We start from the raw sequence: 16,356 nt of genomic DNA on the forward strand, positions 1-16,356 counted from the left end.
TTTTTTTTTTTTTTTTTTTTTTTTTTCCAAAGTAAATACTAGCCTTCATAGCCTTTTTGTTTTGCTTTGTTTTTTATAAACAAGCACACCTTCTGTGGGACTCAACTTTGGAACTCTCGGGAGCTCTGCCACCCCGGCGTCTACATCCGCTTCTACCAGTGGTTTTGGAACAGGACTCTTCGGAGCTAAGCCTGGTTTCACTCTAGGAGGAACAAGTTCAGGTAAGGTGGATAGTTTTGTTCTTCGGGGTAAATGAGGTATTTCTTTCCTGCTTTCCACCTCTCTTTAAGAGGCCGTCACTGATTGTAGAGCTCTAAAAAGAAAGAAAGATTTGGAGGATTGGGTGAAGGAGCAGCTCCAGACAAGCACTTGAAAGTAGCAAGTGTGAATCAGGATGATTCTTGTAGTAGATTATATAATGCAGTATATTTTTCTTCTTTAGTAAAGATTGCTTAAGGCACTTTTACCTATTTGTTCTAATTTTTGCTATTAAATCAGTTGTTTTAGCAGAAAAATGTCATTCTTGAAAATTTCTGATACACATTTGAGTGACAGCTTTTGTTTGTAGTACTTCAGAGCTCTAGTACTAGATGCTTCAGATAGTACTGTTTCCGTATTTACCTTTAATTTTCTATCTTCAGAACCTCCTGGTTTCAGTGCTGCCTTTCGTTGGCTCTTCAGTGTGTGGAGCCCAGGAAATGAGATAACAGCAGGAATACCAACGAGTGATCATGATGAGCTAGTTCTCAGTCCAAGGTTCCCCTCGGAATAGCACCCCCCCATACCCTCCACACCTGCCCTTAACTTTGTTATAACTAATACTTGTTTACGTTTTATTCTCTTTTTAATCAAATTATACACAGCTTGTTTTATCAGAACCATTGCCCTAGAAGAAATGCTTGTGTTTGTTGCTAGAAAACACATAATTAATCTTATTAGAAGCATGTTAGTTTCTGAAGGTGGGGTCTAGAAGGAAGCTATTGTCATTGGTCATTCGATTTTATCTGTTTGTTTCTGGGAATAACAGCTACAACCATAAAATTAATTCTGGGTAAGAGTTTTTGAGAAGAGATCAAACTCTGGTTTTCTAATGAATTGAATAACTTTTCTCCTCTCATCTAGTATTTCAGAGTAGGAGCAAGGAAAATAATTATAAAGAATTTTTTTGGATCCCACATAATTGTTTTTCAAAACCTTTTCAGTATTTGAGTATATATAAAAAAAACCAATGCTGGTATACCGTGCCTTTTTCAGTTACAGAAGAATTTTAAGCATACATGGCTTTTGATGTGGAGATTTATGTCACACTACATTTCCAGGTATATGACTTTAGTGGGAAAAGTACCAGACTAGGGGAGAGGATTAGGATTAAGCCCTGGTTGCATCTCTGAAAAGCTTTGCGTTGTTAATTGTCCTATCCTATCTTGGAGCAAAGCTTTTTGTTATCTCTAATATTATAGAGTTATTGGACTTGGGACATAGCTCAGAGAAAGAGCACTTGCTCATTTGCATGTGTGCGTGGGAGGCCTAATTCTTGCTGCTGTCAAAATGAAAAAAAATACATTAATGAAAATTTTGGATTCTCTTCCCCCTTGAAGACATGGTAGTTTCTTAGCGGTAAGCTTAAGGGAACGTGAACAACTAGAGTGTCAGCCTGTCTTCAGGCTGAGTGGCAGCAGATAATGGGTGGCCACAAAATAGAAAGAGTGAAGGGATGTTAAAGACCAGTGTGGTATATGTCTGTAGTCCAAACACTCAGGAAGATCACAGGTTGAATACCAGTGTGGGCTATTCAGTGACTCCTAGGCCAGCCTGGGATAGCTAGCAGGATTGTCTCGAGAGAGAGGTATATTGCGTGTGTGTTAAAAGTCTTGTGTAAGATTAAGGTCATCGTTGGCAGACTTTCCAACTGTTTGCCAGTTAACTAACTAATAGTTTTGACAGCATTGGCTGTGAGGGCAAACAGCAGACCTTGTTCTTGTACAGCTCATCCTCACATAATTGTAAAGCACTGTGCCTGGTAATGAGCTCCCAGTTGTCCTGAGGGCTACCCAGCAGCCTGGCTCCTGACTTCTCAGTAACTCCAGGAGAAGCTCAAATATGGGTTGCATTTTTTCATTTAATATGATTTGAGCAGTTAGTGCTTCTGAACTGTGTAGCCTGCATATACATTATGCCTTGGACATTCAGTAGTAACTTGAATTTACAGTGGCGAACTTGATACTAAGAAGATGATTGTGTCAACTAGTGCAGGGACGAGGCATTTATGAGCTCTGATATGGAGGAACATGTTCTTGTGTCTGATACAGTACTAAAGGACAGGGATGGCAGTGTGGAAGACAGAGGAGAGAAGGCTTATCTGGAGTGGGAAATATTTTACACAAAGTCGAAATCATAAAACAATCTAAGGGAATGTAAAAAATACTGTTCTTGGAGCTTAGGATTCAGAGGTGGAAGTGGAAGGAATAATTGATATGTGAAGATCTGGTTAAGACCACAGAAGAATGAGCAGTGTTTTGCCGGGCTCTAGACTTAGACATGCTTGAGAGCTCATGGGATCTTTAAGGTGGACAGAGTTACCAGATGTTGTAGAGCACTGTCCTCTTAGCTTTTGCTGTTTCAAAATGAGGTTAATTGTGGTCAACCATCTGGGCTCATAAGATTGGACTCACTAACATTCCCTCTTTGGGAGGGGAGGCTCACTTACACTGGGTTGCTTGCAAAGGCAGGCCTCAGGTCCTAAGAGTATATAAACAGTTTGTAAATGCTGTAGGCAGAGAAACTGTTTTTCCAGTGTTGTAGTTGCCCATGCTCTTATAGCTAAGCCATCAATCACTCATGCTTCTTTGGGTCTCCCCAACTAAACTCATTGTTGACCAATGATTTCTTTTGTTTGTTTGTTTTCATATGGGATGAATAAATACTAGCTCATGTCTCCTAAAGGAAAGTTAATGCCAACACCAAGATGCTGTTAAAGTGACTGAGAAAATACTAAGAGTAGATGAGAGATTGGAAGAGACTGACAGGTTAAGAGGTTTTTGTTAGAGATGGCAGGTGCCAGTAATCCAGCAATATTTTTGAAATAGAATTATTAATAAGATTTGGAATTAAAGCAGTGCGCAAGTAGGAAAAAGTATCAAGATTTCTGCCTTGAGTGATTGAATTAATTGAGGTGAGGAACTTAGTAAGGTTTTGTTGTGGTGAAATGCATGAGTCAAAGGGACATTAAGGTCCAGCAACCAGTGGGGATTCAGGTAGACAGATTTAGACTCATAGGGAGGGTAAACCAGCAGCTTTGCGAATTCAAGGCTAGCATAGGCTACTTAGTGAGATCCTGCCAGTCAAAAAAAGAAGCTGGTGGTGGTTAGGGCTAGATTCATGTCCCTGTAGTTGGAATGATGAAGTGGAGAGAGCAGCGGAGGAAGCAGCAACAGAACCTGGGCGTACTAAGGCCTGAGTGGAGGAAGGAGATCTAGAGGCACAGACGGGAAAGGCAGAAGCTTGGTGTTGACAGAAGTGGGGTCCAGGAAGAAGAGAATTTCCAGGAGTATAGAATGGTGCTTGTGTAGTCTGAGAGAGCAAGGAGAGTGAAGGGGATAAGTGCTATTATAGGTGAGTGTCTCTTTTTCTTTGTTTTTGTTTTTTTTTTAGATAGGGTCTCACTTTGTCTCTCAGGCTATCCTGGAACCCACTCTGTAGACCAGGCTGGTCTAGAACTCACAAGAGATCTGTCTGCCTCTACCTTCAGAGTGTTGGGACCAAAGGTGTGTGCCACCACACCCATCTTGCATTTCTTTTCCAAAGGACCATCTTTTTTTATATTCAGCATGATTACCCAACTTAAGTCTTTTGTTTCATACCTAAAATCCTTTTATCCTATTTATGATAGAGAAAAGGATCACAGACATAAGGATATTAATTAAAACCAGCCTAATATCTATATGGTTGAGGTAAAATGAGTTTTTTTTTTTTTTTGAACAGGAACACCAGCTACTACATCTGCATCTACAACAGGCTTCAGTTTAGGATTTAGTAAACCTGCAGCATCTGCCACACCATTTACCCTGCCTGGCACTTCTACCTCAGCGAGTGGGCTCACTCTTTCATCTGCTCTGACATCCACTCCAGCAGGTGAGACAGAATGGGAAGAAAGTTGAATTAGAAGAAAATTACATTAAAATTTTATCCAGTTAGAGAACATCAGTAACCATTATTTATATTAAACATAATATCAGGCAGGGGAGATGGTTCAATGGGTAAAGTGTTCATTGTACAAGCATAAAAAAATTTAAAAACAAGCATTCTTTGGAAATTTTCTAATTGAATTAGTTAGCAATTTTGTCTTACTGAACTATTGGCTTTTTAGAACCAGGTTTAGTGGTGCACACCTAATGATTTGGGAGGATGCTTCAGTAGGATGTGGAGTTCAAGGCAAGGTTTGCCTATATAATAAGACTTTATGTGGACTTAAGTAGCACGACTGCCATTAAAGCAGTAGTGGCCATCTTAACATATGGCCTCTACTCAGAGTAAAGAGGATCAGAGGGGTGAAATGCAGAGATGTTTTTATCTTTGCTTTCACGGGATTGTTTATAGCAGCAAGTAAAAAGACATTCGGAAACTCACCTGGCTCAGGATTCATTTGCTTTTAAAGGCTGGGATTATAAACTATTGCTGTTTAGAATCAGTTACTGGATCCATTGTAATAGTGCCCAAAGCTATTTTGTTGAGTGAAGGGACAGAGGGCAGGGTTCTGCCTGGAAGCTACCATTCCTCTTTATTCTGAGTATTTCTAAAGCTTTCTTGAGCAAGTGGTTTCCCCAAAGATTCAGCTGTGTCAATGAGATTCTGTTTTTGAGAATGTACTGTTTTTCTGTGGTGTTAAGTGCGATTTCTATGTGAAGGCTTATTCTTCTCTCTCTCTTTTATTCTCAGCATCCACAGGATTTACTCTAAATAACTTGGGAACAACACCAGCCACAACTACAACAGCATCAACAGGGCTTTCTTTAGGGGGAGCCTTAGCTGGTTTGGGAGGCTCACTTTTCCAGAGTGCAAACACAGCAACATCGGGTAATTGATTGTATTTTTTTTTTCCAGAATAGTGAATACTTGTATTTAAATTTACTTTATTTTAGCTTGTTAAAAAGAACACTTTTTAAAGATAATCTATTTTTCCTTAAGTATGAAAACCAAAATAATGGTTTTCCCATGTAAGGGAACATCTTAGCCATGTTTTAGAATAGTTGTCCTTTGTCCCCAGTGAGCCTGTTTAAGGAAATATTTAGGAAGCTTCCACAGAAATTTGTCTTTTAAATGAATGTCAACTAAGTCTTGGGCAGGGGATGTGGCTCAGTGGTGAAATTTGCTTAGTTGGAGTTATAAGAAAGGCTTACATCCCTCACTTCATGTGGTATAGTCAGGTAAGCCTGACTTTTAAGCGTGGTTTTCTTTCAGGAAGTCTAGAGAGGGCGTTTTTGAGAGTAAGTAAAGCTTTCCTGTTACTTGAAGACATTATGTAATTATTTCACATAGGAATGTAATTTCAGGAGTTTCTGGTTAATGGTTCATGAATTAGAAAAGGTTTATATTAAATTACAAAAACCTGAAAATATATCATGGGAAACAAATTTTGTAGAAAAAGTTAAATAAAAATTACCTATATCAAATTAGATATAGTTGGGCCCTTTGATAATGAAAGATCCCCAACTTCCAAACTAAATATATTGTTAAATCCAACGAGATTATCAATATTTACCCAAATCCTTTGCTACAGAGTTGTTTCATGTTATCTTCCTAAAACAGATAGTAAGAAAATTTGTATCTTAAAATATTGAGTCTTTGGTCAGTAACAGGGGATTCTTTTAAAGTCAGGAAAGTTGATAAATGGTATTTGGTTCATTTACAGGCCTCGGACAGAATGCTTTAAGCTTATCTTTGGGAACGACGGCACCTGTTTCAACTGCAGGCAATGAAGGCCTTGGTGGTATAGATTTTAGCACCTCCTCAGATAAAAAGAGTGAGTGATGTTACTCCAGTTTCCTGTAATGATAGCACTGTGAAGACGCTTCCTCAGTTTCCTGCCTGAAAGATCACTAGCTATATAGCCATTAGTACCTTTAAATTTGTTTATATTATCATCCATATTTCACAGATTTGAGCATAAAGTACTGGCTTTTGTGAATAGTTTAAATTTGCATGTGTATATGTCTTACATAGCTACAGTAATGTGAATGTCGGTGCTTATTTATAAATCAAGATCATGATCAGTGTGTTTTGTAATCTACTCTGACTCAGCTAACATTGGAAATACTTATGTCAGCAATTTTAGTTGATTTTTTTTTTTAAACTCTGAAGAGAGGAGTAAGAGAAATGTATATCTTTATTTCCTTTCTTTCCTGATCCCTCCCCATTGTCCTACTTTCATCCTGTGTCTGCGCTGGAGTAGAACAAAGACGATGTGAAAATAAGTCCCCATGGTCACGTGTGCCACCTTCCCTTTCCCTTCGTTGGGATTGTCTGTTAGGAGTAGTTTGTTAAATCACAGGATGTTTTCCCCCTTTCTTTGTTATGTGTATATGTGTGTGTATTGGAAGATGTAAAGGCTCACAGAGTTTAGAAAAAGAATCAGATCCCCTGGAGCTGGAACCACTGGCACGGGCTCTAGTAACCTAACTGGGGTTCTGTGTGAGAGCAGTATGTGATCGTAGTCCACTTGTGCTGGTTAGTTTTGTCAGTTGAGAAAATGACCCCCTTAGATTGGCCATGGGCAAGTCTGCTAGGCATTTTCTTGATTGTTGGTTGATACAGGAGGGCCCAGCTTACTGTGCACTGGGCTGGTGGTGGTCCTGGGATCTCCAAAATGAACCGTTTCCCCCATTGTTGATTTTGGTTGTTTTTTTTTTTTTATCGTAACAGTAGAAGCCTAACTAAGATACCATTGATTGTGTCTCCAGCCCAAGGTGTCTCTTTTTGTCTAGTAGCTATAGCAGTTAGCTCTGGACTTATATCGATGGGATTTAGCCAAATGGAGGAAGAATAGTAGGAAATAAAGAAGAGGCAACATTGAGTAAGACTTTGCACTTCTGAAGAATTAACAGAGGACAATATAGGCACAGGCATCAAATGTCAGAAGTTATTAATGACTTTTTATACCCCATTGAGTTTTGTAATTAGGAGGGTTTTGATGATTTGTTTTAAGATTTCAGAATATTTCTTACTGTTCATTTTAGTTAAGAGATGAAACCAACCTAGATATCAGCAGATGAATGGACAAAAAGAAAAGGTGGCATATTCACAGTGCAGTTGGGTTCAGTTGTAAAGAAGAAGGAAATGATGATACTAGAGCAGAATTAGGTAATCCTGGAGATCATGTTAAACAGATAACCCAGATATCCCTTGATTCCCTCCTGCTTCCCCTCTCGTGTGGGGGGGTGGTCATGAAAGGAGAAGAGGACTAAGGTCTAAAGGAACGGGGAACAGGAGCAACAAATACTCAGATGTGGATGCCATGGAAGCAGGAGTGGGAAGTGTTAGAGGGGAAGAAAGGGTCCACTGGGACGAGAGACGGGGAGTGAGGAAATAAAGCAAGTTTAGTGATATATGTGTGTGGAAAATAGAAGGGGGGAGTGGAGGGTAGAAGGATGAAGAACATTTGGCTGCGTGAAAAGTAGCAAGCCAAAGACTGCAAGAGTAGGATAGGAATGTTTGTAAGTATATTTACTGAGGCAAAGTGGGTGGACGGATAGGGCCTATGATAATGTAGCCCTTTTTACATGTTGTATGTAGAGAATTATAGCGCAAAAGTAAAGTATCAAAGAAGCAGCACATGATGAATTACTATTCTATTGCTGTGCTATAACACTGACCAAGGCAGCATCCAGAAGAGTTTATTTGGTCTACAGCTCCAGAGGGGTAATAGTGTATGTAACAGAGCAGAGATGGTCGGTGGCAGGCAGCTGGAACAGCACTTGAGAGCCCACATCAGGAACAGCAAACAGGAAGTGGGGAGAACAAACTGGGAATGGCGTTTGGCTTTTGAAAGCTGAGCCTGCCCCTGGTGACACACCTCTCCAGCAAGGCCACATATCCTAATGCTACTCAAAAAGCCCCACAAACTGGGATCCAAGTATTCAAATTCCCTAGTTGATGGAGGACATCTCAATTCAGACCACTATAGTACATCAGTTTTAAGAAAATGTGCTATTTGGGTTAAAAAAAAATTAAATTCTTATTTTTATTATCTTGTCTCATCAAATCTTATACATCATTTATAGAAAAGGAAGGTTCCAAATTCAGAAACGTTGAGCTGTGAATGATAATGATGACCTAATCCATATTCTCATGGGAAAATAAACATGAGTAGTCATATGGAAGAGCTAAGTCAGAACTCATCTGTATGTAAAGATAAGTGACATTACAAAGTAGAGGACTTGATTTTTGCATGTGTTCTCATATTTTAACATCCCTGAAATCAATATGTGTCTTATAGATCCAATTTTAGAAACAGATGAATGAAATGTGATATGTCTGAATCAAAAATACGCTTAATATTGAATAGCTTGACAGTAATGTATGGATCACAGGCGTGAGCAGTTCACAAATGTAGGAAGCTTATTTATATAAAGAACATTTGAAAAAGTGTTTCCCTCATTACTGCTGTAAGAGAAAGGTAGATTGGCATTTAAGAATGATGCCCGTTGCTGAGAGTGAGATGCGTTCTGTGTTTGGGCAGATGGAAATGTACATGGACACAGTTAGCTGTCTTCAAGGATTGACAGAATGTTTTATTGAATTGTTTTAGGTTGGAGGCTTTAGAGCATCGATACTGGGGATGGTGGTATTTAAGTGTCTAGAGTTAAATTGATGGACAGAGACATTAAAAACTGTCAATTCAGGAAACTTTTTTGAAAAGTTTCTTCTTGAGGGAAGTGGAAGCAGCTGAGCTCTGTAATGTGTTTGCTTGGTGTCAGATCACCATCATCATGCTGTATTCTTCTTCCGAGTTTAGGACAGGGAAAATCACATTGCATGATGTTAAAATACGTGTGTTTGTATTTTATTTAATTTTTGTCCATTTAGAACTTGGAATGTGTTAATGTATTGTTAAATGACCTATTTTTACATTTTTATCTAGGTGATAAAACAGGAACAAGGCCAGAGTAAGTTTAAAATTTGACTTTAAAATATTTTAATTACATTTTAATTGTTGGCAGATTGTATAGAAAGAAGTAAATTGTTACAAAGTATGCATTTAGAAGGCAAAAATTAGTGTCTACCAAAAATGATAAATATATGTTTGGGAAAACCTGAAATGTCAGATCTTTGAGGAAATATAAAGCCGTTTTTCTTTTTTTGGAAAAGGTAGTTGACATTTCCCAAATAATACAAATACTTTAGCTTTAGCCTTCTCAGTATTGAGTATTGAGCCCAGGGCTTTGTGCTTGCTAAGTGTGGGCTGCACTACCGAGTTATTCCTGCAGCTCTTACACTATTGGTTTTCCACCCACAAATTACTATGCCAGTACCATTTTACTCCCTCGTGTCTTCAGCCAAGATCATGTCTTCCATATGCATTATGTGCATGTCTGGAATATGATCACTGCTTTACTCTCCAGTCACTGAATCTCTTTATTGCCAATTACCCACCCAGCTTGTGTTCTGTCAGTCATTGTGAGGACATGTCAGGTCCACTTCTCAGAAACATGCATTGCTCTAACCTGTTAAGGTCGAGTATCCATGACACCAGAAGTGTTTCAGATTTTGGGTATTTGTATAGATTAACAAGTTGAACATCTATCTCTAACCTCAAATTCAAAGCTTTAAAAGTTTTGAATGAAGCACCTGAGAGAGATTGGGGGTTCTAGCCAGCATTGTAAAATGACTTTCTTAGAGTGTGCCAACCTTTATTCTCTTTGTTATTTGTAATTAAGTAAGTAGGCTGTATTTTCCCATTTCAGAGAAGGTTTTAAAGTACTAAACTATGTTGAGTACCTTGTGAAAAATGCTGTAGGTTTTCTTTAATTAATATCTTTCTGGTTTTTTTAATTTGATTGATTTTTAATTGATATTCATCAATCATAGAATCTTTGAATAAGTAGAAACATAGTTCAACATTTCATTCAGTCTAGTATTTTCTGATTTTTTCAGACATTTATTTAAATATTTGTAAGGATATTTATGATGGACACCAGTCTTTAGTAACAAATGTTGGTGTCAGATAAATTAGTAAAATTATTTACAAGTCAGCAAAATTATTTTCTTTGTAAAGACTTTGAAATCAAAGAAAATATTAGTAGAGAACATTGTTATATTTTCATTTCTTAATATAGAAAAATACAACTCTTTGTCAGTTCTTAGAATCTGCATAGTAGTGATGCATTTGTAGATGGCATTAATGTAGGTGTGACTCTTTCTTAGGGATAGTAAAGCACTGAAAGACGAGAATCTGCCTCCTGTCATCTGTCAGGATGTTGAAAATCTCCAGTAAGTACCAAGTGTAAATAGATAAATAAAACTGGAAAATTCTTGGGTACATTTTAGGGAAAGCATCTTTGTGTTAAATATTTTGTGGACTGGGTCTTCCCACATTAATTAGAGAGAGAGAGAGAGAGAGCAACCCAACAGACTTGTCCACAGGACAATCCAATGGAGGCAATTCCTTAATTGAGGTTCCTCTTCTCTTTATAAGTGTCTCTAGTTTGTGTCAAGCTTGTAAAAATTAGCAGGCACACACACAAATAATGCTGAAAAAAATTTAAGCGGAAAAGTAAGGATTATAACTCTTAAGTATCACGCTGTTAAAAAGTGTGAATTGTAGTTTCGAACATTAGATTTTGACCAACATATTTTAAGTGTACTTCTTTTTCTCTAGGAAAAAAAAATTTTTTTAAAAAATTTTGGTTTCTTTTAATTTTTATTTATTTATTTTTTTTGCTTAAACTATTCTTCTGGAGATTTACTTTACATGTATGAGTATTTTGCCTGTCTGTATGCCTACATTGTGTGTGTGCCTGGTGTCTGCTGGGAGAGGACCTTGGACTGGAGTTAGAGCTAGTTGTGGGCTGATTGTGAGAATAGCATATTGCTCTTCCTGGCAGAGCTGTCTACGTGTATACATCTTCCTCCCTTCCCCAGCTCTAGCCCCATCCCCATTCCTGTCACTTGTTGTGTTCTTTTGTTCTTTTAGGAAATTTGTCAAAGAACAAAAACAAGTCCAAGAAGAAATTAGTCGAATGTCTTCCAAAGCGATGCTTAAAGTCCAGGAAGACATCAAGGCTCTGAAACAGCTTCTGTCGCTGGCTGCCAGTGGGCTGCAGAGGAATACCCTCAATATTGACAAACTGAAGTTGGAAACAGCTCAGGTATGCCAGTCATCAGCCATATTACTGTGTGCATTTGGTTTGATTTTTTTTCACCCCGAAATAAGAGTTTACTTAAGTATAAAGTTTGATGTATACACACTAATAAGAAAACTAGAGCATTTATAAAACTTTAAATTGCTATTTAAAGTTATATATGTGCTCGATACGTATGTGTAACAATATCCTAAATAGCTTATACTCTTTTTAGTGTAGGTGTTTATGACAGCCATTTGGGGTAGATACTGTTGTCCTTATGCAATTAGGTACACAAAGAACTTTGTTAAGAGGCTGAGGAGCATTCCCTGCTAGTCTTAGCCTTAACCATGAGCTCACATAGAAGAAGCTTCTTGCTGAGGTTATATGACAAAGGAGGAAAATAACTGGACAGAAAGTGTTTTCTCTCGTTAGTTATTAGGTTAAAAACTGGTGGTTATCTGCTAGTCTTGGTTAAACTCACCTGAGAATATCAGTGGGACTAATGTCATCTGTCACTTGAGCTTACCGAATTTTTCCACCTGTGGCATCATATAGATAATACAGTTAAGTGGTTCTTCTCTACACCATGGAGGAACACTGATAATATATGACTGACTTGTGTTTTGAGTATTGTAATTAGAAAGTCATCTTTTCCTATTGTCTTGACTGAGTTTTGGTAAGTCTCATGTGATGATTTTTTTTCTTTTTTAAATATTTATTTATTTATTATGTATACAATATTCTGTGTGTATGCCTGCAGGCTAGAAGAGGGCACCAGACCCCATTACAGATGGTTGTGAGCCACCATGTGGTTGCTGGGAATTGAACTCAGGACCTTTGGAAGAGCAGGCAATGCTCTTAACCTCTGAGCCATCTCTCCAGCCCCCGTGTGATGACTTTTTACTGTAGACTTATCAATGCTGTGCTCTTCAGAAGTGAAGTGATAGAATTTTCACATGGATTATGTAGTATCTCATTAAGTCATTTATTAAGGAATACTTTGTAATCTTTTAAGTCATGTCATTAGAATAGTTGTTTTAAACTATGATATTTGCTGGACAGTGGACGCGCACGCCTTTAATCCCAGCACCTGGAAGACAGGGGCAGGCAGATCTCTGAGTTCAAGGCCAGCCTGGTCTACAAGAGTGAGTTCCAGGACATCCAGGACTACACAAACTATAATGTTTAAAAAGAATTGGAAAACTTTGTTTTCTGTTCTCAGATTCCCATATCCTAGTCTTTTCATTAAATATGAATGCAGTATTCCTTTGTGTGTTTTTCTTAGTCACGTTTCCTTTACCATTAGGTACTTTTAAGGAAAAACAATGTTAATTATGCTTTAGAAGAGTGGATATTTAGGCATTGATTAAACATAAAATCATATGAAACTGAATATTGTATGTAAAATACATGAGTTTATATATGTTTATAAAAAGTTTTAATTAGCCAATAATGGAGGTAGCAAACTAAGGCCACCTGTATTAGCCAAGGTTTTCTATAGGAAATATAGAACACACATAGACACAGACACACACACACATCCGTATACTTGTTCCATAAATATATATGTAGAGAGAGAGTAAGAAAGGAGATTTATTAGAATGACTTACAAACTGTGGTCTAGCTTGTCCAATAATGGCTGTTTACCTACTAGAGATCCAAGAATCTAGTGGTGGTTAAGTCTATGAAGCTGGATGTCTCAGCTGGTCCTCAGTATATACTGGAATCTTCAAAGAGAGCCCTCCTAGGAAATAAAGGGATTGTTCAGTAAAGGGTGACAGGCCAAAATCTGATGGATACAAAGACTCATAAATACTTTGTTTATTCTTGTTTTTGGCAGAGTAACTCAAGAGTTGAAGTAGGTTCTCTTGATGGCAGGAGATGCCAGATGGTTTTAGGTGCTGTGTTGTTGGGTTTAGTTGTCATAGCATTCAGTGAACTCTGTTTTAAAAATCTATATTTTCCAGGGACTTTGGGTTTTAGGGACCAAAGAACTAATTCTGCTAAAACAACAACAAAATCCAAACAAACAAAACTTAAATAAACGAAACATAATATGTTAGGGCACAACGGGCTTAAATCGACACTTTTACCTTGAGTCTCATGATATGTTTGAATCTCGAAGGTTTTAAGTGTTGCAAGGGCTTGTTCAGGACAGAGAAGGGGCGATGGCCTGGAGTGTGACATGGGTGTGAAGACCTGCTGGCAGCTCATTGCTGCCGTGCCTGTCCAGAGCCATGCTGTGGTGGCAGGAGCCCATGGGTAAAAAGGCAGGAGGTTGAGTCAGGGGAATTATGAGTTGAAGCTCATCTGGGTTACGTGTTTAGAGCTTTGCCTTTAATCCCACCACTTGGAGACAGGTAGAACTCTGTGAGTTCAAGGCCACTTGGTCTACTGAGCGAGTTCCAGGACAGACTTCAAAACTACAGAGAAACCCTGTCTCGAAAAACAAAAAAAAAAACAAAAAATTTAAATAAATAAAAAATAAAATAAAAATAAAAGAAAGAAAAGGAAATCAAAAAGTAAAATGGTACAGAGAGTCAGTTAGACTTAATAGTTTGGTAGTTTAATAAGGTAAAAAAGTTACTATTGGGAGCATAAATTTAAGGTACTTATGTTAAAAAATAAGTTAAAGGATGTAAGTAGCTGGGTAGTGGCGGCATAAGCCTTTAATCCCAGCACTTGGGAGATAGAGACAGGTGGATATCTGAGCGTTTCCGGCCAACCTAGTCTATAGAGGGGAATTCCAGGACAGCCAGGGCTGGGGTTACACAAGGAAATATTGTGTAGAAAAACTACTAACCAAACAAAAAACCACCTTGCAAAAGGAAAGGACAAAGAAAAAAAGAAAGCAGTGGAATGACAAGTGTGTAGGTGTAAAGTGTTAAAACAGAGTATCACTCCTAAGGACTCATGGGATAGGTATTCAGATGACAATGAGCAGGAGGAGAGGACCAGGATTCAGCTCTCAGGCAAGTGAAGTCTGTGTAGACCCACTTCCTCATTTAAGAAGAGAAGCAGCTGTGCTACGGTCGGCTACCCGGATGGGAATCCCCGCTGGTACTGCCCGGCCTCTACTTGGTTCTGCCTGTTTGCCTTTCCTACATTTGCTCCTGGAGGCTCTAAAACAGTACCATACTTCTTTTACTGTGGATGAATTCATTTTTATCAGTTTGCAGAATTTCATGCATAGTTCTTCAAAAAGAATTTCAATAAAATTTATTGAAAGTTTAATTTGTCTTCTTTAGAAAGAGTTTTCAGCAATATGTATAGCAGCTTGTTCTTTTCCGTTTTTAAAGCATGTCTATCCAATTGTTTGACATCTCAGTCCAGAAATGGTTTGTATGCTAGCCTAACTCTTACCTATGCTTTTTTGTTCATTTCCTATATGTGTTTAAAAAATCTCTGCTGTGTTAGGAGTTAAAGAATGCTGAGATAGCTTTAAGAACCCAGAAAACACCTCCTGGACTTCAACATGAAAATACAGCTCCTGCTGAGTAAGTTATTGGGTCTTTTTTTTTTTTTTTAATGAAAGTTTTTCATTTAAGCAGAGCAATAATCACACACAGAATTTTTTTGAGAAGGCTTAACTTGAATCTTTATTTTGATTTCTCCTAATTATCCTAAGAGACTAGTTTATTTTTGGCTCACTGCAAAGAAAGGCTAAGTAAGATCTGAATTTCCAGCCGTCTTTGCTAAAATAGCAGCATGAAGTAGTCCACATGCTCACCTTGGTCCTGTGCTACCCCATCTTTCAGTCTGTTACTTCTAGTCTTCATGACCTTGGAGTTCACAGAAGCTGGTCAGAGTGTGTGTGGGTGTGTGTGTGCCTGTGTGCGTGCGCGTGTGATTCTTGCCCCTGTACTTTTCCACTTTTTACTTTTCCTTCAGAAAGTTATTTTAGAATTGCAGAAAATTTCAACAACAGAAATTTCCTATGTACCTTATCCAAATTCCCTACTTCCTAAATTTATCTTGTTTTTTTTGTTTTTATATTCTGTATGTTTATATCCCTCCCCCAACACCTTGCTTTATTTGCAAACATAATGGTTTAACTGTGAATTTCTAAAAAAAATAAGGATAATTGCTTATATTATGCTATAGTTACTCAAGTTGAGGCAATAACTGTGATACTGATCTTACTCAGATTAACATGACATGCATCCGTAATGATTTCATCTTGCCTTTTTCATACCAACAACAGAGTTCATGTTGCCAAAAGCTTTCATTCTTCCTGTCCCCCTTTCCTCTTTTTCCCTCTCCTCTCCCCCATTTTCCTGGCAAGTAAGTGCTTTATCACTAAACTGCCCTTCTATCTGTTACCCATTTCTTACCAAAAAAACAAAACAAAACAAAACAAATGTCCTTTATTATTCTAAAAGCTGTTAAGTACTTTATTGTAAAATTTAGTGATAGCCACACTTTGATTTTAAACTTTACACTTTCAGAGAACTTATAAAAATAGTAGTACAAAGAATTTGCATAAATTCCTTATTTCGTTGTCACCAATATTAACATATTGTAGAACTATAAAACTGACATTGATAAAATGATTTTTTTTGTTTGATTTTGGTTTTTGTGCTTTCCGAGATAGGGTTTCTGTGTGTAGCACTGGTTGTCCTGGAACTCTCTCTGTAGACCAGGCTGGCCTAAATTTAGAGATCCACCTGCCTTTACCTCCCAAGTGCTAGGATTAAAGGTGTGCACCACCACTACCCAGCTATAAAACGTTTGTAACTAAAACAACTTATTAGAATTTTACTGATTCCCCTCCTCCCCACCTAAGCTTCTGTTGTGGGGTTATATTTCATTTATTTGTAGTTTCCTTAATCTCTGCCTGTCTGTCATAGTTTAGTTCTAGCTTGTGTTGGATGACCTTGCTGTTTCTAAAGACTGTGAAGTCACTTCGTGTAATTTGTCCTCCATGATTGGAATAGTGATACATCAATAATGTTAGTGCTTGGGAGTTGCTTCAGTGCTATCTGTGAATTATATCTTCATCCTAAACTGAAAGCCC

General features: G+C 37.9%; 1 protein-coding gene across 1 annotated transcript in view; it reads left to right on the plus strand.

The window, feature by feature from the left end:
- Positions 1-16,356, plus strand: part of Nup58 (nucleoporin 58) — a 35,060-nt gene that overhangs the window by 3,692 nt on the left and 15,012 nt on the right. Inside the window, exons 2-9 of the mRNA XM_005355409.3 lie at positions 85-221; positions 3,982-4,131; positions 4,936-5,073; positions 5,909-6,019; positions 9,137-9,161; positions 10,420-10,485; positions 11,189-11,363; positions 14,757-14,836. Of these exons, the coding sequence (XP_005355466.1) occupies positions 85-221; positions 3,982-4,131; positions 4,936-5,073; positions 5,909-6,019; positions 9,137-9,161; positions 10,420-10,485; positions 11,189-11,363; positions 14,757-14,836 (882 nt within the window). The remainder of the gene's footprint in view (positions 1-84; positions 222-3,981; positions 4,132-4,935; positions 5,074-5,908; positions 6,020-9,136; positions 9,162-10,419; positions 10,486-11,188; positions 11,364-14,756; positions 14,837-16,356) is intronic.

The sequence above is a fragment of the Microtus ochrogaster genome, chromosome 17 (genome assembly GCF_000317375.1).
Source record: "Microtus ochrogaster isolate Prairie Vole_2 chromosome 17, MicOch1.0, whole genome shotgun sequence".
In the NCBI taxonomy this organism is placed as follows: domain Eukaryota; kingdom Metazoa; phylum Chordata; class Mammalia; order Rodentia; family Cricetidae; genus Microtus; species Microtus ochrogaster.